Source organism: Cucurbita pepo, chromosome LG11, assembly GCF_002806865.2.
Source record: "Cucurbita pepo subsp. pepo cultivar mu-cu-16 chromosome LG11, ASM280686v2, whole genome shotgun sequence".
NCBI lineage: Eukaryota > Viridiplantae > Streptophyta > Magnoliopsida > Cucurbitales > Cucurbitaceae > Cucurbita > Cucurbita pepo.
In genome coordinates this window covers 7,170,969-7,193,323 of record NC_036648.1, presented here as the reverse complement: position 1 = coordinate 7,193,323, position 22,355 = coordinate 7,170,969, and the positions used below count along the sequence as shown (strand labels likewise).

The following is a 22,355-nucleotide window of genomic DNA, read 5'->3' as shown; positions in this document are numbered from 1 at the left end:
TGAAAGAGAAAGTCCAAAAAGACAATATCGACTAGTGGTGGGCTTAAATATTTTCTCTTCCAGACGTTCATACGAACGAAAAGGGAGGAAAAAAGAAACAGATTAATAAGAGTAAATGCATTTGCATTGGCATCAAAACCAAATAGGGAATGAAAAGCACACTATGAAGTGTGGATCAAAAGCAAAAACAACCAAAACCTTTCATCAACCCATCGAATCAAAAACATAGACCAAAAACAAAACAAAGAACACAGCAGCTTCATATCACATTCTCATCCTAATTTGGGGATATCCATTGCAATTCAATTCCATAATTCCACGTCTCAATGGAATCAGCAGCCTTAAAATTCACCACAGAAGTGTAAGCAGTACACCCTCCCACTCTAACTCTTATCATATGAGCAGTCATGGCAGAATCCTTCAAATAACTACAACAAAGTGTATTCCTACACCCATTTCCTTCCTCTGTTTTCTCCTCAAACTGCCTACAGGGGCTGTTCACTGAACAATTCAACGGCGAGAACACAAGATTATCCGAGCAATTCAGCAGCATCACAGTATTGTGTGTTGAAATGTTAAAAGGCAAGCTTTCATCCAACCTCAAGCCTCCTAAATAGAGATCAGAAGATGAACAACTCCCTTTGTTTATCTGGGGTGGGCTTATAATAAGCTTAGAGGCATTGGGATCAATGGAATGGATGTTATAGTAAAACCCTCCACTTGACTTGAACTGAAGAACACCGTGATGGCAATAGACTCTGTACCTAGAGTCTCCACAGTTGGCATTTGTGCTAAGTGGAAAAGGCACTTCAAGATCTCCACATTTGGGACAAGCAGGAGAAGCTATGGCTGCTTGGAAAAACAGAGCAAATATAAAAAACAGAGTGTTCATGATGTTCTTCATTTAGGAAGGAGTGGAGAGATTCCAATGCAGAATTACCATATTTATAGAAACCCAAAAGTTGGGTATGCATTAATAATAGAAAGATTCGAGAATAACTAGGATTGTACTGCCATCCAAGCTTAGTGGGTTCCCTTTTATGATATGAAATTGTAATTAGAACACACCTTCAAAACAAATGTTAGTGCACGGAGTTAATATTTAGTCTTTTTTTTTTTAACCGTCAATTAAATAAGAATATTATTGATTTGGTTATTAATTTTGTAACCATTTTAATGTTAATCTTATTTAATTCGTTTGATGATTCGAACAATTGTTCGGTCCCTATATAATGGGTTTGTTTAGGAGGTCGATGATATCGGGATTTGAGAAAATTTTTTTTTTTAATTTAATTTAGTCATTAACTCTCATCAATTTGTAACCGATTTGTAACGGTTGATTAAATAAGAATATACCATTAAATAAGAATGTTATTAACTCTCATCAATTTGAGACTTTTTTTTTTTTTTTTTTTTTTTTTTTTTTCACAGAGGAAAGCAAAGAGTATTTCACATAATATCAGCAAGTGAAATGTGGCTAATCATCTTGGCTTCGGCTTGAATCGGAGGATCCGATTGCATTTTTTGAGATCTNTTTTTTTTTTTTTTTTTTTTTTGTAACGGTTGATTGAATAAGAATATACCATTAAATAAGAATATTATTATGATATCGGGATTTGAGGGACTTTTTTAATTTAATTTAGCCATTAACTCTCATCGATATAGAATGGTTGATTAAATAAGAATATTATTATGAAATCAGGATTTGAGAGTCATTTTTTGTAACAGTGGATTAAATAAGAATATTATTATGATATCCCGATTCCAAAGATTTTTTTGTAACGGTTGATTAAATAAGAATATACCATTAAATTTCTTATTATTATGATAGGGGGATTTAAGAGACTTTTTTTTATTTAATTTAGTCATTAACTCTCATGAATTTGTAAGGGTAGATTAAATAAGAATAAAAATATACCATTAAATAAGAATATTATTGATTTGGCTTATCAAACAATTGTCCCTATTAGGAGGTTGATGATATCGGGATTTGAACCTTTTACTAGATCTTTTGTTCTTAACATCAGGTGGTTGTTGTTAGACGAACACATCAGGATTTGAACCTTTTACTAGATATTTTGTTCTTAATATCAGGTGGTTGATTTGAACCTTTTACTAGATCTCAGGAACACGACTCTTCACAATGAATGATATGATATTGTCCACTTTGAAGATAAGCTCTCATGCTTTGAGCTTCCCCAAATGAATGAATGGTATGATATTGTCCACTTTGAACATAAGCTATCATGCTTTGAGCTTTCCAACACTTCTGAATGAATGTGAATGGAGAGAGTATTCTTTGTTGTTGTTTATAAATGCAGTGAGACTTCATCATCTTATGTATGTTATAGAAGGAAAGTTATTGGAGGCCACAGCTGTCAAAAGAAGTATGAAGCGTATCCCACTTTCTTTTTTTAGACATCTTAATGGTACAAAGTTGCTTTATGAGATCTGAGTGTTTCCAATTCCAAAGTGGATGGACTCTGTCTCTCCTCGGTGATTAAAGAACCCAATTATAACATAATGCTTTCATTACCTTAGCACATATGGATTCTTTGTAATTAACAATACCAACTTTGGTGGTGGACGACTCACTGGCTAACACCACTTTACACTCCAATAAAACAAATAAATACCCAAACCCTTCCAACATTATTCTATTTCCAAATGTAATTTTTATATTATCATTCAAACAAACACAGTAATAGCACTAAACAAATATTATACACAAAACAGACAACCTTAAGCCTCTTCTCCTCATATGGATAACAACAACCTCTAACTTCAGTTATGCAACATGATTCACTCGCTCGCACTTCATTCAAACTGAACAACAACAACAACAACAACAAACATCTACTTCAGAGGTGCCATTCCAAGAGAAGCACGAATTCTGTTCCATTCTGCGATTTCGGGGTCTTCCTCGCCTGCTCCGTCTCCCTTCTTCTCTTTCTTTTCCTTCTTCCTCTTCGGCTCCTCTCTATCCTCTGCCCCGTTCCTTCTTCTAGGACTAATGCTGCTACGGGTGTGTCTCTTCCGGTACTCCCCATCCTCTCGATCTTTACTCCTACTTCGGCTCCTTGAATGGCTCCTTCTCCGACCACGATCTCTGTCTCGCCTCTCCCTCTCCCTCTCCCTCTCCCTGCCTTCTCTTTCCCTATCTCGATCTCTGCCATATTCCTTCTCATCCCTAAGGTGATAGCGATCCCTATCCCTATCTCTGTCTCTATCCCTGTCCCTATCCCGATCCCGATCTCGATCCCTTTCTCGATCTCTATCTCTTTCCCTTCCACGACCCCGATCTCTATCATAGTCTCTATCATTATCCCGGTCTCTTTCATAATCTCGGTCCCTGTGATAAAACAAAGGAACAATGTGGTGTATCAAAAGATCAAATTCTTCCCACTCAATGGAACGATGCAGTAAGACAGCTCATAAATGCAAGTAAGCAATGCATTATGGACATGGATTTTAGGATCAAAATATGGAGAATAAAATATCCTATCCTGGATGCATGGAACAGGTAATTTCACAGGAAAAGCATAAGATACAGAAAGGTTTAACATTCGGGTAGAACACCAAATACAAACTCGATGTTGCCCGAAAAATAATCAAAATAATAGATGAAAATGAAAAAGGAAAAGCATATGAGTAGTTCTCAGCTGTAGCCTGTATGGTCACCAAGATATCATTGAAGGCAATACAAAAATAAAGTTGAGAAAAAAAATCACTATGAAAAATATATGTACGATCCATCATACTTCTCAGCTGCACACTGTCAGTACAGAGAAACCTGGCAGGACCTTGCGAATTTACTGTAGGAAGCAGCGAGCAACCAACGGCTTGAAATGCCATGGTTGTGACAGAAAACATATGAATGTTAATGCAGTATGGATAACAATCCAAGAATTACAGATTCAGACTGCTTCCAGCTCCGTAATTTTAAAAAATACGTAAAAATAAATAAATAAATGAAAATTTCCCCAGAGTTCATCAAAATCAGTTTAAAAAGAACCAGATCAAGTAAGGATCCGTTTTAGTTAAATTAGCACTCAAAGAAGAGGCATGGTCAAAAACCAAAACCAAAACCAACTTAGCAATCAGCTTTATCTACGTGCGGTGGTCAAAAGGGCACGAGCTTAGAAGCAACTAATAAACCCAATCCAGTCCCAAGATAGGCAATAGCATGGATTTCCAGACCAGGTAGATAACTCCAGGCTGAGCCACAACATCCATTCTCCTATTCATCTCCTAATTTTTGTTTGATCTAATTTTTCAACTTTAGCCAGCACCAACTCTACTAAGAGAATAGCATTGGCAACAAAAGACTCAAGCAAAAGACAAATTGAGCTCAAAATTGTTGAATTTGGCCTTGGACCTTATACTTCCCATTCAACGAAAAATTTATGCGATTCACTAAATGAAGGCAGCTAATAGACTGGAGATATCAATCAATGGAACCCTCCACAGGAGGAAATATTCACAAATTTAGAAAGAGCATCACAGTTGCAAACATAAAAAATGAGATATCAGGGAAGGAGAAGAAACCAGAAAACAGAAGACTGGGGATCAGACCTGTGTCTGTGACTATCACGCCTTCTGTCTCTGTCTCTGTCTCTCTCTCGCACAGGACTTCTCCCTCGATAATAATTCTGCAGATGCAAGACCTCAAAAGGGTTAGTAAGGACAAGAAAATGAAAATTAGATGCTTTTACAAATATAAACAGAGAATGCGTTTATACCTTTTCATGAATATCATCTTCCAAAGAATCATTGATTGGCTCAACATCCTCTTTTTCTTCCTCCTCCTCAAAGTCATCTTCTAAAGCACTTTTCCTTGCAGGCAGTGAACCAGTAGATTCAAGGGTCCATCTGCCATTACAAAGCGTATCTTACTGAGGTTACTTCAAGAAGAAGCATCGCATTCAAAACTGAACACTAGAGACACATAAAAAAGAGAGAGAGAAACAGAACAGCAACACTTAGAATTTGTGATCCATGTACTTCTGTTTGTCAAAGAATGAATAATGCATATTTCTATTGAGGCCCTGATTTTAATAAGACATTATCAACTTCCACTTGAAAAATAAACTGACTGGGAAATAGTCACATGAGTAATCAGTACGATACCTCTTTTTGACACGTGGCAGAGCAATGTCACATGAATAATCTTTTGTAAGAAGTTCATCAATGACTTCATCCACGTGTGTTAAAGAAAAACCTGATAAAAATAAGACAAGTTCATGACTTTTTTTACAGAGGAGATCATAATTAGAAATACATTAACGTGACAAGAAAGTAAAATCAAGTCGTTTTCACAATAACTAATTAGATAAAATTCAAAAAGAGGCCCCAGAATCTTACATCCATCAGCTAATTTTCTCCTCAATTTCCGATAATCGTTGTATAGAGGCTCCAGGTAACGATACACATCAACATCAGTCCCAGTGAGTCGCAAGTAAAAGGCACCAAGAACCCGAACATATCTATGTCCCCAGAAAAAAAAAAAAGTAACTTTCAAAAGAATGCTTGAAAGAGACTAGAAAATAAACATAACATCCACAGGAAATTACAAGAGAGAGAGATTCATCCACAGGAAATTACAAGAGAGAGATTTCACTAACACAACATACTTATGAACTGACAGAAGAAGAATTTTAATCCAAGCAGACAACGCATTTACAAGACTATACAGTATAAAATCAATCATTGCAAACTAGGGCGAGTGAGCAACAACTTTTAGAACTACAGAACACCATGAGGTACAGAAAGCAATTCTAATGTACTTCAGTTAGCTCAACCACAAGCCTAATCTGAATTTCCAATGCTTATCAAATCACAATAAACAAATATAGGGTTCATGCAGAAGTTCTTAACTTATTCACAATCCTAATCTTAATTTCCAATTCACTGATCAACTCCAAAAACTCAGACCTACTAGTATTTAATTTTCACAGCAAGTTCCCAAAATAATGGTTTCTTTAAACTCCATAAAACAAACAATTGAAATATTCCCTCTAATTAACCCTACTCCTAAACGCTTCTAGGTAACAAAAATGCAAAGTTATAATTCATTGAAAACTAAAATGACAATGACAATTACTTGTAGTCTTCGTTCTTAATGAACTCGATAACGATTTCCTTCTCCGGCTGAATCTGGAGCATCTTCATGACGAGACACATGAATGGCGTGGGCTTGCGGTTGCCACCATATGTACCACCGAGATGGTCGAGCTCCATGGCTTTGTCGACCAATGTCTCCGCCGTCAAACCAAAACATTGCTCCTTCCAGTAATTGTTTTGATAGATCTTGGAGCGAAGAATCTTCTCCACCAGGTTCTGCGGATTCGTTCCCCTTATGCTTTTCGCAGCTGGGTCCGTACGATTTGCCATTACAACCAGAACAGCAAAATCCGTATCGGTATCGGTGCAGGTTAATCGACAGAGGAGAATGATCGAAACCCTAAATCTACCGCCGGACGGGAGAGGATAGCGAAATATGTCATCCGAATTACGAGTGGAAAAAATGGATAATTGGAAGAACAAATGATAAAATGTCAATTAAATTTCATAATTTTATATTAAATAAACTAATTAATTATTGAATATTAAAAATATATAACTAATCTAATCTATTAAAAATATTAATTATATATTAAATATAAAATTAAATTGTATGTTTTTCATCAAAATTGGAAATTAAAAAACTCTAAATAAACACGAAATTAAGTTTTTATTTTTCTTAATTTTGAGAGCAACAATATTTAAAGTCTTTTATCTTTTATCTTTTATTTTTATTATTATAATAAATAAAAAGCATTTTTTAAAAATTATATTAATTTGGAAGTTTTTTTTTTATTTTTAATTATACTAAATTAAAAATTGTAAGCACAAAATATTGAATATTTTTTTACCGTAGAAACTAAATTAATTAATTAAAAAAACATGAAATGTTTATATAATAGAAATTAAAATATATATTTTGTCATTTACGAAATACTCCCAAAATTCGGAAATTTAATTATGCAGCCCAGGCCCAAAAAAGAAATTTAATTATGTAGCCCAGGCCCAAAAAGGAATTTAATTATGCAGCCCAGGCCCAAAAGGGAATTTAATTATGCAGCCCAGGCCCAAAATCTAAATAATTAGGCCCATTTCAGTAAGGCCCAAAACACGCTAACAAAGCTGACGCCGATGGAGTTCTATAGTCTTCGCGGGAGCCATCGGTTTCCGATTTTCTTCAATTCTATAACGTAACTTTGTCGGTAAGTCTCTGATCGTCGAGCACGTGACTTCCCTCCGGCCGCCGCATTTCCTTCCCCTTGCCTTGATCTCTGATTACCTGACCGGAAATTCCCCTTCGTTCGAGTTTATTTTCCCGGTGCTATGAGATTTTGTACTTGAACAATTTCTTACAGATCCCTGGACTCCTACCGAGTTTGAAGAGTTTTGGAATTCTTTGCAACGAGAATTCGCGCTCTTTTTCCTTCTCCCCATGGCGTCGAGGAATCGGACTTTGATTTTTAGGAAATACAGGGACGCGTTGAGGAGTGTGAGGGTTCCTACCGGCTCTTCGCCTGCTTCTGCATCGCCATCGACTAGCTCTGGCACTGGTGGACCGGTGATTGAATTGGTTAGCTCGTCGTTGTTGCATCCGAATCGGTCGTACGCTCCCTTAAGTACTGAGGATCCGGGTAATTCAAGGTCTATCTCTGTCTATATACATGTGTGTGACTGTATGCTGGTAATTTGCGGTTTATGTGGATTTGATCCAAATCTCTTTTTTGGCTTAGCATTGAGAATTCATTGTTGGATAGTGGAAAACGGTTTATCGTGGATTTTTGTTTCAAGAGATCGCTTGGTACGATCTTGTCGAAATTGAGATTTAGTGACAGTTACCCCGTTCATGGACAAAGGAGATGAGAAATTTTATTTCTAAGGTTATTAAGATTAGTTAAAAGTATTTAAGATGAGAAAGTGTGAGATCGTCATTACAGAGGCGGAGGAGGCATGTGTACAATAATGGCGGAAAAACCAAGGAAACTTTGAAAACCTTTCTAAGCATTAGATGGGATTCATAATGATTTGCAGAATGTCTGGTTTTTTTCGTTCTTATTTGGTTCGTTTTCAAATTTAGTCTCTGCTTCTGTTTGTTTAGACAAGTTTCAATTACATCTTGACCCATTTAAATTGTTGTTCTATGTAGTTCCATTAACATTATTAGCTTACTGATGATATGTCATACTTATTGAACAAATGTTGGTTGTTTTGGCATGAGTAGACAGACAAATAAACAAAAAAAATGCATAGTTGGACAAAAGAAAAGACGGTACAATGTACAATCTATGAAATGAATTTGATATGGTCGAGTTGCTTCGCTCCTCTCTGTCTTAGCCAAGTTGCTGGTGTAGCATTCCATTTTAGTAGTCCTACCGACCGCTTCTTTCTTTTATCTATTTTTTCATGTCAAGTAAGTCAAAATTCATCCGGACAAATCGGTCAATATCTATACAATAAGCATGTCAAAATATTAATTAGTTAACGATCTCAACAGAGAAAATAGAATTACACACATCAAAGTTTGGAAAGCATACTTGTACTTCAACATTTTTTCCTTTTCCCATATCATTATATTATTGGTTATGAGTTATTTCTTTGTTTGTGTCTACAGTAAGGGTGCTCTTACTGTGGGTCTACCTCCGGCTTGGGTGGATGTATCCGAAGAAATAGCTGCAAATGTGCAGCGTGCACGAGTAAAGATGATGGAGTTAGCTAAAGCTCATGCAAAGGCTTTAATGCCTTCATTTGGAGATGATAAAGAAGATCAACGGTTAATTGAATCTCTCACGCAAGACATAACTAACTTAATCAAGAAATCGGAGAAGGGGCTCAAGAGATTTTCCGTAGCTGGACCTTCAGAAGATTCCAATATCAGAAAAAATGTTCAGGTATAACTTGAAGATGCAAATGGTTGTGTGGAACATTTATTGGCTTATTAAGCTACTTCTCTTACAAAGAGCTGCTCTCTCTGTTTTTCGTGTTCTCTCTGAGCTTTCAGTCATGCAAAACTTCATATAATATCGCTTAAAGTTCAGGAGAAAAAGTTCTGGGCTTGGCGAAGTTGCAGTAGTACAGAGACACATTGCCTTTGATTCTTCTCATCACTCGACACTCCTCTGTTCTACCTCATTTGCATTGCTGTTTTTCCCATAGTCAGTTTTCCAGGCGTCCCTTATATCTTTTATGACTTCCCTTTAGTCACATCCCAATACCAATGCCTTTGAGCCTTCCATATCATTCGATAAGTAACTTCGAGGCATGAAGACGCTCGTTTTTGCTCAGCTTGCATTTTCATTATTAGGAAATTCAATAACAAACCCGAATGGCTTCTTTAGGTCCAACTCCATTAGTTTTGTACTTATTTTTCTGCATCTAATCTAGCTTCTGAAATGTATTTGATCCTTCATTTTACTACTTTTCATGGCTGGAAACATAGATGAGTTTTCTCCTCTTGACAGCTTAGTGTAATAGTCTATTGCAAGCCTTATATTCTAGCTGATCTTTAGGGTTCAACGCGGGATAATGGGCAGGTAGGGAAGGTGAAATTGTTGGTTTCATTAAGAAATCCATATGTTTTGATGTCTATTTTCTCTAAATACTATTTTTACCATCTCATTTCCTCTGGTAATCTCTCTCAGGTATTGGGGTTCTGTCCTAAACTTTATGTTATATGTTCTTATGATGCAGCGATCTCTTGCCACTGACCTTCAGAACCTCTCCATGGAGCTTCGCAAGAAACAATCAACTTATTTAAAGCGCCTACGGCAGCAAAAAGAGGTCTGGGAAGAATATTTCATTCAGCATTTCAATTCCACATTTCCATCATCAAAATTACTTTGGTTTGATTGAATTATGTAATTGAGTAGCATTGAGTCATTTCTTCATTCATATCTTTGTTTACGAGACAAGCTTGCCTTAGTTACTTCTTCATATTCATATTGGACTCTCAGTTTCCAAGAATCTGNTCACAAAAGTAATTGAGTAACCCGATTTGACATCTTTGAAATCTTCCACTTCCAGGGAGGTCAAGATGGGATTGACATAGAGATGAATCTAAATGGAAACAGGTCGAGAATGGAGGAGGACGATGATTTAGAAGACATGGTACCCTTAATCTTCTCCATCATTTTATTCTTACAAGTTCGATGTGGTTGCTACTGCGTAAGAGAATGTACATGGGTTGGGTCTGTTAGGCCTTACAATCTTTTGTATGAATTTTGTATAGGTATTTAACGAGCATCAGATGGCTAAGGTGCGTAAGACTGAAGCATTCACCGCAGAAAGAGAGAGAGAGATCCAACAAGTGAGTAGAAAAAATCACTCTCCCTACAGTCTCCATTCCTATGTACATCTTTATTCTTTATTCAACCAGCTCACTTCAATCCAGGTAGTAGAATCCGTGAACGAGCTCGCTCAGATCATGAAGGATCTATCGGTACTTGTCATAGACCAGGTTAGAGAAGGTGCCCATCCTACGCCCTGAAAGTTCATTTATTACATACTCACTGAAAATATATATGCTTTCTTCCCAACAGGGTACCATTATCGATAGAATAGATTACAATATCCAAAATGTTGCGACGACGGTCGAGGAGGGCCTTAAGCAACTGCAGAAGGTCGATCCCCATTCACTAATTTCTTTTGATTTTAAATAATTCTCAACACATTATCCTTTGTGCCTGATTTCCTCTCATGTTCATTCCTTCATATTTGTATATTTACATCATCGTCGTGTTCTGCAGGCGGAGAGAACACAGAAACAAGGGGGGATGGTAATGTGCGCGTCCGTGCTCATTATCATGTGCTTCGTCATGTTGGTTCTCTTAATCCTTAAATCCATCCTATTTTGATTATCAAGTATAATATACAATTCCAGATAAATGCATAGTTACCAACATTGTTCCTCAGAGACCTTTACACAAAAAATGGTAGTGGCGTTTCCAGGCCAATCAGAGAAATTCTTGAGCACATAGGACTCATTCCCCTGTTTGGTGTGTGCCGGGGAATGGGGAGGAGGGACTTAGCTTCTCTTGAATTACAGAGTTATGGACGGAATAGTTTGTATAGAAATTGATTGGGCATTGGAAACTTGCCACATCCATCGTACCTCTGCTGATAATTCTTTTGATTTTCATGAGTTTTTATAGAAGTTGATTCTTGGCTGTCCCACTTACTTTGAGATCATTCTGTTCACGTTCATGTATTGACTGATGTTTGTACTTTGTACTTTTATTATTTCAGTGCAATAAAATTGACACATAAAGCCTTCTATCCAATGTGTGTACTACATATCCTTCGCTTTGATTGGTATTTTTTTGAAGATTTCTTTTGCCTTTTAGATTCTTCAACCTCTTCCCAAAACTTAACCTCTTCCCAAAACTTAGCCACATAATGATGGTAAGCTCAACAAAGTTTTGGTTGATAATTTCTCCCAAACGTTCTCGTCCCTAAGATTTGTACGCTCAACGAACTCTTGGTTGATAATTTCATTGTTAAAATAGGGTAAAATGCAACAAACTCTTGGTTGATAATTTCATTGTTAAATTAGGGTAAATTCATTGTTAAAATAGGATAAAATGCAACAAACTCTTGGTTGATAATTTCATTGTTAAATTAGGGTAAAATACATTTCTTGTCTTCAACGTTGTACTCTCAACAAACTCTTGGTTGATAATTTCATTGTTAAAATCGGACAATTATATACCCTCTATTTAGAAAAGCGAGCATACCCTCTATTTAGAAAAGCGAGCATTTTCTAAACCTTTACGACTTGAAACTCCAAATACTTCCTAGACCAAAAATATATCGTATCCTAAAATTTAATACAAACAAGATTTAGAGATTACACGAACAAGGTTATACAAATTACATTACAACTTATTAGAAACAAACAGAACCTATATATATCCTATGAATAGAATTCAACATTTATACCTTTATGCATATCGTATTGATCAATGCACCAATAATGTTCAAAGAAAAAAGCAAAAGAATTTGGTTAAGCATGCAATAGGGAGGTTTTTCAAGTCGCATGTAGAGAAGAAAGATAGTTGTACCAAATAGGGAATCAAATGATAGTACCAAAACTTTCTTGCATGTGTTGTTTAACATAAAACAACATAGAAGATACCAGCTCGCCAAAATGGAATCTACTCTCTGGAAAAACTATGAACAAAAAATAATAAGAGCGTAATAGTGTAAAAGAAAAAGAAAACAATGCCTGGTTTTCATGTTTATAACAAGTAGACAACTAAGAGAAAAACAATAAAAAATCACAGTTTGCCAAACGAAATTCGCTTCGATTTCTCAGATCTGTCAATTCCCAACTCATGAAAGCATCTGAGCCAGTCCAGCAACACCTCTAAATAACAACTGGGACTGGAATAAGCATGGCGAAACAACGACATAACACGCCTGACCTGACCGACTGGAGATGTCGAAATAACCCACGGGAAAGCCTGCACACGTAAGACAGCATGGTGATTTTTCCTCAAATTTAGAACAATGAAATGAAACACCGATTGGCTCGAATCTTGTAAGTATTGCAGCAGAAGGAAAGAAAACGTACATTCTTAGCCGAAGTTGAATCCCCCAGATGGTACGACAGGCCGATCGCCACCAAAATTGAATCCAGCTTGGGAAGCAGTACCTGGTGGCATAGTCTCATCTTCCTCTTCCAACCAGTAGGTCTCAAGGATCTTCACTGCCTTCTCATAAATTTCAGTATTGTCATGACTCTGTAGATTCTCAATTTTCTCTAGCCCCTCAGCATCATCAATCAATTGAGCATAAATATTAACACCACCTGTATCACTAGTGTTCTTTTCAGCTTCTCCTACCTTCAAGATATTTTCAAGACCTTCCAAACAAACCGTGACAATCCTAGGATCGGGGCAAATAAGAAGATCGCACACGGGTTTGATACACCCTTGATTTACTAGGTACCTGTCACCAGGAAGAACAATCATGTGATGAAATTAGAACCTAAACATAAATTGTGTATATATGGCAACTAGGGAGCAAACGCCATACTTGATCTGGTCATGAGAACCTCCAGATGTGGCATTTGAGATTGCCCACGCAGCCTCTTTCTTGATATCAAATTCGGCATTTTGGAGAAGATGAACTAGGGGAGCAACTATATTGGCATCTATAACGGCCTGGAGGAATACAAAGAAAGATCACATAGCTGAAACCAATCCGTTACACGATCAAAGATATATTCGCAGGCATGATAAGATGAATAAGTATGTGATTTTACCTGAATCTGTGCCTTGTTCCCGGCTGTTATATTAGATATAGTCCAGCAAGCCTCTTTCTTGATGCTCTTCTTATGATTATTAGTCAATAAATTTAGCAAGCAAGGTAGGGCATTGTGTTGGATAATAACCTATGGAGAAAAAAATATCTTTATCAATTTGGTCTACAAAAAACAGGCTTTAGCTGAAGAATACACAAATTAAAGTGAATTATAGGGAATCTATAGGAAAGTTTCTCTCATTTAGTTTCTAGAGTCTACCGAACTCCCTAGCTTCACCTCTATAATGTAACTCAACTATTTCAAGTTATAATTTCAGCTTCATTTTTCATTACCATAAATAGTTCATACGACAGAACAAACCAACTGAAAGAGAAAAAGAAGAGCATGAAACCGTAATATTTAGGTAAATGTTAGAAATATTCTCAACATACTACAGGTGCTGAGCTAAGGAGTACGTCAGCAGGTGGCTATTTTCAAAAGTTGACATAGTCATTATCTGAGGAGTACATCAGCAAGGGGTTTTTTTCAATAGTTCGCACTCAATTCTCCTCAAGGGAACTGAAGTTTCTCATACTAGTTGGAATATTTGACCGTATTTTCTTGTTCTAAAACTACAAGTTCTTAATATGACTTATATTTCAATTCTCTGGATACTATCAAATTGGTATAGAGCAGTTTGATCACAGAAATAGATCTTAAATCTAGGAGAAAATTGCTGGAAGTAAAGAATGTTAGAGAGGGAATGAAGAGAGAAATTGCAACAAGAGATGAAATACAAGGCTATGGAACAAGGCTAAGGCAGTGGGAAGCAATCCAAATTCATCGAAAGGGTCCGACCCTAAACTGAGGGGTGTCAACTATCAACTGCTAGCGAATTGGAGGAATCCCCCAAAATTAGATAACAAAAACCATATTTTATGCTTAAGTTACTGAAAAAGCTAGAAGATCCAAAAGCAACTTCCAAACAGTTTCCACAAAAGAATGTGCAAGTTATTACAAAACTAAGTTCAAAGAGGGTACAAGTAATCTCATTTGATTTCTCCATAGGGAGAATATATGTGCAAAATGTAATGATGAAAATGACCTCAAAGGCAATAAAAGAAAGGAACTTATAACTTACTACCAAAATTGTCAACTAAGGTCAAGTCCGTACAGCATCTACCAATTAATGTGACCAAAAAAACCAAACAGCTCATACCTGAGTTTGCAAATCATCGCCAGTAACAATGTTACCAACAGTTCGGAGGGCAGGAATGAGCACTGAAGGAGCAGGATGCCTGGAAGATAATGAATCAAATGATTCAGAAGTCTAAAAGAAGAAAAATATAACACCCCTCAATGATTGTACACTCACATTAATAGCTCGACGAGACGAGGGCAAACACCTGCCTCAATAACAGCTTGGATTTTGTCATTCGTACCATCAGAAAGGTATGAGAGTGCCCAGCAGGTATCAGTCAAAACTTCTTCATCATTTGAATGCATTAGACGTGCAAGAGCTGGAAGTGCTGGTTTGACCTGTCAGAAAAATGGCATGAAACTATTACGAATCATAAACCCACAAACTAGATGGACAAGACAAAATTAATAAATTCCTTCTTCCTAGTGAAACAGTCGGTGGATATCCACCAAGTCTTGAAAACCTTCCTACATGCATAAACAAGAGGACAAAATGGGGGAAGGGGGGTACTAGATTTATCCAAAACCTAATTACTAGCACATTATCTCTTTCAAATCTCAAAATCTTCGAAAAATTATCCACCAGATCAAAAGCAGGCTGTGGTTTGCCCCTGCAAAAATTGGATAGCGTCCAGGTAGCATTCCTCAGCATAGAAAGCTTAGCTTGCTCGTTCAACTGTGCTAATAAAGGAGGCAATGCTCCATGACCAAGAACCAGGTCACGACATCTTGAAGAATCCCCAGCAACATTTCCTAAAGCCCAAACAGCCTACAGATGGAAGGAGAAATTAATTAAACATTCCACGTAACAAATGTTTGCTTATCCAACAACACTAACAAATCAACTTAGCAAAGGAAGTATGAATGTATTTCCTCTCCATTTCATGAGAATTAAATAAAACTGATGCAACTTGTTCTGATGGAAGAGGAGGAGACATATTGATCTAGAATAAAGGAGGGAAAGTATATAATAATTTCAGGAGTGGGGAAAAGGTCCCATAGGCATGCCCATGTAAAGAAACTCAAAAAGCTTACCTGCTCACGGACATCATCACTTGGAGAACCAAGAAGTTTCACAAATATTGGCACAGCACCATGATCAATGACCACCTTAGTGTTTTCTGATGTTCCCGAAGCAATATTTGTAAGAGCCCAAGCAGCTTCAAACTACATTAAATATTAATGTAACAAGCATTTATCACTTTGTCACGTTTTTCAAATCCAGCAATAGTATATAATATAATCTCTGTATCAAACCTGAAGCTGTGGAAAATCCTCTCTCATTAGAAATTCAACAAAGCGAGGAACAACTCCTGCCTGTATAACTTCTTCAATTGGGGGACTACGCTCTGAAGAAGAAATGTTTTAAGGTTACGAACAATCCAAATACAAACACGACGATGTTCAATATTAAAACATTACCGACCAATGGATAGCAGTTTCCTAAACTGAGTAGTCGATTCGAGTTGCAGACTACCATCATCAGACCAAACACCCGCAACCATCGACGGAAGATGCTCCAACTGCAGTTAGAGCATTTCCACATTAACAAACGTGAATTTCTAGTAATGAAAGTACTCACTCAGAGTTTAAATTCGAACTGATTCTGCCTAATCAGTCCACTGACGAGAACAAGAACAACAAAGGGAATCTTCTCATTAAAAAAAATGTCAAGCTTGACCGAAGTTGACTTCGAATTAAAATAACAAAAACAAAAATTATCGCATGCTTTGGGTAAGAATAATTCACTTCAACTACATTCAGCAACAGAAGTTAAGTCGGTTTCAGATACTCCAAGTACCCGACTTTCAGAATGCAAAATCAATGTCAGTAAAATAAAGATCGAATCAAATGCTATTTAAAAACGAAGAGACAAGTCAATCAGGCCAAAAAACTCAGCGTCGAAGTGAAATGAGCAATGTCCCCAACAAGTAAGTGGCAACCAACAGCTTTAATAGACACGACATAATCCCACATCCCACATCCCCAAAAGTCGAAATGAAAACTCTACCAGCCTGATCTTATACAAATTCCACAAAAATGAATTCAGCAGAATCAAAATCCCTTACAGAAAAAATTCATTTAGCTAAAAAAAAAAACCAACTCAATAAAACCTGATCGCCGAGCTCACAACGACAAACCCTAAACAGCCACCAAAATCAAACTTCAACAGCAAAATCACGACATCGCATTTCTCCCCCAAAAGCAAGGGAACAAAAAAAAGGAAATCCAGAAATGAACAACACAATTACAAACTAAACTCGTTTAAGATTGACCTTCTTTTCCACTAACGATGAGTGAGTGGAAGTTTGCAGTTGTTGGGCTTGAAGACCCTCGCGCCTCTTCTTCTGCAGGCTCTCCTCTCTGCGATTCTTCCGAATCTCAACCATATTGTCCTCCCGTCTTCTCCGACCTTCATCGGCATCCACCGCAACCTTGTACCGGTTCCGCCGAACCTCAGCCCTCTCGTTCGGCCTCAGCGACATCGTTTGAATACCAGAGAGACGAACTCAAACCCCGATTAGTAGATGAAATCTACGATGTTCCAATAAGGAATGAGGGATTTGATTCGCCGGAGAAGAAGAGAGGAAGAATTTGGTATGAAGTTTTTTTTTTTTTTTTTTTTTTTTTTTTCGACTTTTGAGTTTCACAGTGGAAGAGAGAGAGAGATAGAAGGAGAGAGAGTGTAGTGAACGTTAGGGAACCCTACCCATGAATTTATATTGACGTGCTCTGCTACGTAAATCGACTTCGATTGGGAAATTATTACGGAATTGACACTAATTATTAACTTAAATTGCAATTTTATAAATTAAAATTTCAGATTAATTAATTTTTTTTAAAGTCGAAATTAAAAGCAATTATTAGAAAAGTCTTCAAATTTGTAACATGCCGACACAATGTTTAAAAATACTCTTATTTTTATTTCAGCCTTCTAATTAACGGGTTTTGAGTTATTTAAGTTTTGTCTTAACGTCATGGCTTTTTAATTAGAGGAGGTCGTCGGTTGCCTACTGGCAACAACACTAACTGCATACGAGCGAATTCTGGTACTTGAAAGGGGCGGTGTTCTGTACGAAAAGCCTAATCTGATAAACCAATCAGGCTTTCTCGCCGCTCTTACACACTTTCGACTCCTCAGTGCAAGTTACGTCAACAACACTATCTGAATACGAGCGAATTCTGGTACTTGAAATGGGCGGTGTTCCGTACGAAAAGCCTAATCTGATAAACCAATCAGGCTTCCTCACCGCTTTCACACGCTTTCAACTCCTCAGTGCAAGTTTGAATCTTCGAAGACGGCGGATTCTGGTACTTGAAAGGGGCGGTGTTCTGTATGAAAAGCCTAATCTGATAAACCAATCAGGCTTCCTCACCGCTCTCACACGCTTTCTACTCCTCAGTGCAAGTTTGAATCTTCAAAGACGGCGTCAACAACACTATCTGAATACGAGCGGATTCTGGTACTTGAAAGGGGCGGTGTTCTGTACAAAAAGTCTAATCTGATAAACCAATCAGGCTTCCTCACCGCTCTCACACGCTTTCTACTCCTCAGTGCAAGTTTGAATCTTCAAAGACGGCGTCAACAACACTATCTGAATACGAGCGGATTCTGGTACTTGAAAGGGGCGGTGTTCTGTACGAAAAGTCTAATCTGATAAACCAATCAGGCTTCCTCACGCTCTCACACGCTTTCAACTCCTCAGTGCAAGTTTGAATTTTCGAAGACGGCGTTTCAAATACCTGAGGCTGAGTTTCTAGGACATAAATGGTACCAATGTCAGGTTTACAAACTATTACTAAATAAAATTTTAAATTTGTGTATTGCAAAAATTTTAGAAATTAAAATAATAATTGCAAAAAGTTTATAAATCATATAAACATAAAAAAATTTAGAAAGAAAACACTTCAACTTTTACTTTAGAAAAAAAAATGCTTAAATAATGATATCTATACTTTTAAAATATTTTAATCTTAACCTTATCTCAAATGTCTATTTTGGACTTTTCACTTTAAAAAAAGTATTTTTATTAATGTGGGCTTTAAAAAAATGCTATTAAAACTTGTAACCATCAAGAAAGCCCATTTTCATTGCCAAGTAGAAAATGGAGGAAGCCAATCAGAGAAGCGAGATGATCCAATAGTTTATTATTAATAAAAGAAAAAAAAAATAGCCAAAGACTTCCTAGCAATGAAAAGACTTAAAAGCCCCTCCAACTTGCACTAAATTACATTAGAGGAAAAAGGTTAAAACACCCTTCAAATCCCCCAAACCCAAATCAATATACCCACATCAGCCAGGGAGATTTTCGTCACTGTACAACAAAAGATCTTACGGTGACGGGGCGTTAAATTTTAGCAGCGGGAGGAGCTCCGTTTGGGCGCACTAGATCTGGAACCGTTTGTAGGACGTGGCCTCTTTGAGGCCGTTGGATTGTCGTTCACTTGGAACGCTCCCATCCCATCTGAACCGACCATTTCCATGAACATCCTCTGTAGATCCTCGAAGCTGTCACCCTATTAATAAAAATCCAAAAAAACCAAAAAGGCATTTCAGATATTTGTGGACGACGAACAATCCATGGCTGAAATTAATTGGCTTCGAAATTGGACGGTCAGGATGTTATTACCTCCGGTTTGGTGTTGTTCATCATTGTCATCATTTCTTGCATAAAGTCGCAAAATTCCTGCACCGCAAGCGTAAATGAGACCATTATTTTTCCTCAAAAAAGAAAAAGAACAAAAAAAAGTTTTTTTTTTAAATAATTGCGAAAAATTCAATATTATTTGGTCCATAAAAATTTTAAAACCTAGAAATATTTCAGGCCACAATTATTCGAATTNATAAAATAACCAAATATATATATATATACTAAAACAAAATTAAAAAAAGGAAAAAATCTTTTTAAAAAAACTGAATATATATAATACATATAAAGGAAAAGATGAAAAAAGAAAAAAAATTGTTTACTCTAATCCAACGGATGAGATCCACGTTTGTTATAGATGTGTAAACATACACGGTCTGATCACATCTGATCACATGCCCTTTTAAATTCAATCCCATACCCTTTCTAAATGTATATCTCCTTTTTGCCATATTATATTAAATTTATAATAGAAAACTGGAACATATATCTTATTTTAATTCTATTATTAAAATTATTTATATAATTTATCCGACCGTACATGTTTGCATTCTTTTTTATTTTATTCTTTCACATACGTAAATAATGTCTTCGTGAAATGTTTTTTTTTTTTTGGTTTCATAGTAGGCATATATTTTAAATATTTCCTAATTTAAATATATTCCTTATTCTTAATTTTTTTAGCTATAAAATAATTACAATGATTTCACACAAATTTATGATTTAGGAATTTTAAGTCTGGAATACACCATCTAAAATTGAAGTATTGATTTTTGTAAGAGGGACGAACACTTTGTGTCCTTGCTCATTCCCACGGTATCTCTGCTCTCTTATTATGTTTTAATTTTTTTTTTATATATAATTTAAATTCTAACCCTTTTTTTCCTATGCTTAGTCCTTGTTTTTGTCATTGGTAGTCAAATTTTTCAAGGTTATAATTTAAACTATTTTTATCCATTGTTTTAAATATAAACAATTTTATCAATTTTCTCAAATACTAATAGTTTTTTTTATTAAATTTGTATTTTTTATTCCTTTTTATTAATTTTTTTAATTTCTTGTAGGCAAACGTTGGACCCAGCTGAAATTATTTTCTTTTTTATTAAATTTCTATTTTTTTCCTTTTTATTAATTTATTAATTTGTTTTATATTTTTTAAGATGAAATTATTATTTTTTTATTTTTTTAATCTCAAAAAGGAAAGTTCTAGAGAGACGCCATTGGATGACAGCTTTTGTACGCAATTTGAAATAATGAATAATCACAACGGCGAAAGGAAAAAGGTGGAGAAAAAATAATAACGAAGTTGTATAAAATAGAGCATGATGAAAACGACGTCGTCTTTGCCGGGAAAATAATCATGCCATGCCAAAAATATCTAATTGGAATAATAATGAATAGTAATTAATAAAAATAAAAAAATCTATACGAACCTCATCGTCTTCTTCCGTTGGATCGTATAGACCGGCGTCGTAGACGGACCTCTTCGCCTGATCGGAGAGAACTGTGAGAGAGGAGGCAGATGGAGCAATCAACGCGCGTTAGTGTCCTAACCTATGTACATTGACGGGGAATTCAACGGCGTTTACAAAATTGACGGGGATTAGGGGCGGAGAATCGATGATCTCACCTGAATACGCTTCTTGTACTAATTGAAACTGCCGCTTGGCTTCTCCGGCCACCGCAGGATTCCGCGTACACCGGTCCGGATGCCATTTCTTAAACCGCAAAAGAAACGAGAACAGAAACAGTTCGGATTTCACAAATTCACTCTCAAATCGGAAGAAACAGAACAGAACAAAACAAAACTCCTCCAAATTTCATTCCGACTAAAAATCTGAGACAGAAAGAATAACCTAGAAATATCGAATTTCAAAACAATTAAATCGAAAACCGAATTCAGTACCAGAGCGAGCTTGCGGTAGGCAGTACGAACATCGGAGAAGGAGGCGTCCTTACGAATCCCAAGGATGGTGTAGTAGCAAGCTCCGCCGTCGGATCCTCCTCCCCGATCCATCGAAAAATCGGAATCAGACAGAAGAGAAGCCGCAGAATCTCGAAACACAACCACCACACCAAACAAAAGGAGCAAAAAACAACTTTCAGATCACCATAACAGCGCCGTGGACTTCAAAAACGGAGAAAAAAGAAGAAGAAGAAGAAGAAGAAGAAGAGGCTCCGTTGCGTTGGTTTCTTCAACGATTGGTGTGTGGTCTATTCCGAAGGGCGAGTTGACGGTAGAAAAAGATGAAAATATCTTGATATGAAGAAGGAAAGTTCCAGAGATTGTTATTAATATTATTACTTATTTATTTTTCCCCACCGGCAAGAGCCATAGAATACTTTAGGCTAGATATTTTTAGCCGTAGCAATATGCCACTTGAGTTCACACTATTTACTACACATGCCACTCACTTTCGGAATGAGAGTAAGAACTTGTGAATTTACTCTCATACCCTTCTTTTGGAAATATCAAAGAAGAGAAGTTGGCCGTGCTACCCCCACCACATATTTCAATTTTTATATGATAAATTTCATTTATTTGTAAGAATCAGTTGCATATATATTTTTAATTATTTCATCTTTTAAACTTATTTTCAACTATAACAACCATTTTTTTTTAAAAAAAAATTACTATAATAATAAAAAATAAGTAAATAATGTTTGATGATGAAAGTCCCAGAATGATCATTGGTTTATAATCAAGGAACACTCTCTCCATTGGTATGAGTCGTTTTGAGGGAGCCCAAAGTAAAGCCATGAGAGCTCTCTCCATTGCTCTCTCCATTGGTATGAGGCCTTTTGGAGAAGCCTAAAGCAAAGCCATGAGAGCTCTCTCCATACGAGGCCATGAGAGCTCTCTCCATTGGTAAGAGGCATTTTGGGGAAGCCCAAAGCAAAGCCATGAGAGCTTACACTCAAAGTGGTCAATATCATACCATTGTGGAAACACGTTTATCTAACAAATAATATAATAAAGAAATAAGTAAATAATCATCGCCTCCATTTAGCTAGAGAGACAAACTCTCTTTGATCCCTCCTCATTCTACGTGTAAACAGAGATGAACCTGAGTAGTCTTGATAGTGTTCAAAGTACTCCATAATGGCAAATATGTTGAATCAAGAGCGTTGTCGTGTCACCGCATAGCGACCCGAGCCATCGGCCTATAAGGCTGCTTGATATAAGAACATGTATTCTTCGAGAA

At 36.5% G+C, this 22,355-nt stretch overlaps 5 protein-coding genes across 5 annotated transcripts; 1 reads left to right on the top strand and 4 right to left on the bottom strand.

The window, feature by feature from the left end:
• Positions 1–277: 277 nt before the first annotated feature.
• LOC111805555 (wall-associated receptor kinase-like 20) lies at positions 278–904 on the bottom strand. Its single transcript, XM_023690666.1, has one exon. The coding sequence runs from the start codon at positions 902–904 to the stop codon at positions 278–280; it is 627 nt and encodes a 208-aa protein (XP_023546434.1).
• A 1,719-nt stretch (positions 905–2,623) lies between these two features.
• On the bottom strand, positions 2,624–6,533 carry LOC111804740 (pre-mRNA-splicing factor 38-like). The gene is made up of 6 exons (XM_023689514.1): positions 6,104–6,533; positions 5,365–5,486; positions 5,131–5,221; positions 4,743–4,872; positions 4,576–4,652; positions 2,624–3,352 (listed from the first exon to the last, which is right to left on the bottom strand). Exons 1-6 carry the CDS (start codon positions 6,391–6,393, stop codon positions 2,857–2,859), a joined length of 1,206 nt encoding a protein of 401 aa, XP_023545282.1. The 5' UTR covers positions 6,394–6,533; the 3' UTR covers positions 2,624–2,856.
• Positions 6,534–7,495: 962 nt separating this feature from the next.
• On the top strand, positions 7,496–11,336 carry LOC111804748 (syntaxin-43-like). Its single transcript, XM_023689529.1, has 8 exons — positions 7,496–7,704; positions 8,672–8,948; positions 9,748–9,837; positions 10,081–10,164; positions 10,286–10,363; positions 10,448–10,513; positions 10,596–10,676; positions 10,803–11,336. The coding sequence occupies exons 1-8, from the start codon at positions 7,496–7,498 to the stop codon at positions 10,908–10,910; spliced, it is 993 nt and encodes a 330-aa protein (XP_023545297.1). The 3' UTR covers positions 10,911–11,336.
• A 761-nt stretch (positions 11,337–12,097) lies between these two features.
• On the bottom strand, positions 12,098–17,191 carry LOC111804731 (importin subunit alpha-2-like). Its single transcript, XM_023689502.1, has 11 exons — positions 16,777–17,191; positions 15,927–16,023; positions 15,758–15,849; positions 15,536–15,667; positions 15,084–15,269; positions 14,676–14,839; positions 14,520–14,598; positions 13,322–13,450; positions 13,093–13,220; positions 12,629–13,005; positions 12,098–12,518 (listed from the first exon to the last, which is right to left on the bottom strand). Exons 1-10 carry the CDS (start codon positions 16,984–16,986, stop codon positions 12,633–12,635), a joined length of 1,590 nt encoding a protein of 529 aa, XP_023545270.1. The 5' UTR covers positions 16,987–17,191; the 3' UTR covers positions 12,098–12,518; positions 12,629–12,632.
• Positions 17,192–18,625: 1,434 nt separating this feature from the next.
• On the bottom strand, positions 18,626–21,449 carry LOC111804774 (dnaJ homolog subfamily B member 8-like). Its single transcript, XM_023689565.1, has 5 exons — positions 21,056–21,449; positions 20,780–20,867; positions 20,583–20,653; positions 19,132–19,188; positions 18,626–19,018 (listed from the first exon to the last, which is right to left on the bottom strand). The coding sequence occupies exons 1-5, from the start codon at positions 21,164–21,166 to the stop codon at positions 18,857–18,859; spliced, it is 489 nt and encodes a 162-aa protein (XP_023545333.1). The 5' UTR covers positions 21,167–21,449; the 3' UTR covers positions 18,626–18,856.
• Positions 21,450–22,355: the final 906 nt, after the last annotated feature.

What these genes read in the sequence shown, in the direction of transcription:
- LOC111805555 (XM_023690666.1), bottom strand. Translation starts at nt 904, where the DNA reads ATGAAGAACATCATGAACACTCTGTTTTTTATATTTGCTCTGTTTTTC.
- LOC111804740 (XM_023689514.1), bottom strand. Translation starts at nt 6,393, where the DNA reads ATGGCAAATCGTACGGACCCAGCTGCGAAAAGCATAAGGGGAACGAAT. An exon ending in ATTAAGAACGAAGACTACAA is followed by an intron (nt 5,487 to 6,103) that starts GTAATTGTCATT and finishes CTGGGGACATAG; the next exon opens with ATATGTTCGGGTTCTTGGTG. An exon ending in CGTGATAGTCACAGACACAG is followed by an intron (nt 3,353 to 4,575) that starts GTCTGATCCCCA and finishes GTTTTATCACAG; the next exon opens with GGACCGAGATTATGAAAGAG.
- LOC111804748 (XM_023689529.1), top strand. Translation starts at nt 7,496, where the DNA reads ATGGCGTCGAGGAATCGGACTTTGATTTTTAGGAAATACAGGGACGCG. An exon ending in ATATCAGAAAAAATGTTCAG is followed by an intron (nt 8,949 to 9,747) that starts GTATAACTTGAA and finishes CTTATGATGCAG; the next exon opens with CGATCTCTTGCCACTGACCT. An exon ending in GCCTACGGCAGCAAAAAGAG is followed by an intron (nt 9,838 to 10,080) that starts GTCTGGGAAGAA and finishes TTCCACTTCCAG; the next exon opens with GGAGGTCAAGATGGGATTGA.
- LOC111804731 (XM_023689502.1), bottom strand. Translation starts at nt 16,986, where the DNA reads ATGTCGCTGAGGCCGAACGAGAGGGCTGAGGTTCGGCGGAACCGGTAC. An exon ending in AGGATTTTCCACAGCTTCAG is followed by an intron (nt 15,668 to 15,757) that starts GTTTGATACAGA and finishes TATTTAATGTAG; the next exon opens with TTTGAAGCTGCTTGGGCTCT. An exon ending in GGTTCTCATGACCAGATCAA is followed by an intron (nt 13,006 to 13,092) that starts GTATGGCGTTTG and finishes TCCTGGTGACAG; the next exon opens with GTACCTAGTAAATCAAGGGT.
- LOC111804774 (XM_023689565.1), bottom strand. Translation starts at nt 21,166, where the DNA reads ATGGATCGGGGAGGAGGATCCGACGGCGGAGCTTGCTACTACACCATC. An exon ending in CCTACCGCAAGCTCGCTCTG is followed by an intron (nt 20,868 to 21,055) that starts GTACTGAATTCG and finishes TTGCGGTTTAAG; the next exon opens with AAATGGCATCCGGACCGGTG. An exon ending in CAACGGAAGAAGACGATGAG is followed by an intron (nt 19,189 to 20,582) that starts GTTCGTATAGAT and finishes CTTGCGGTGCAG; the next exon opens with GAATTTTGCGACTTTATGCA.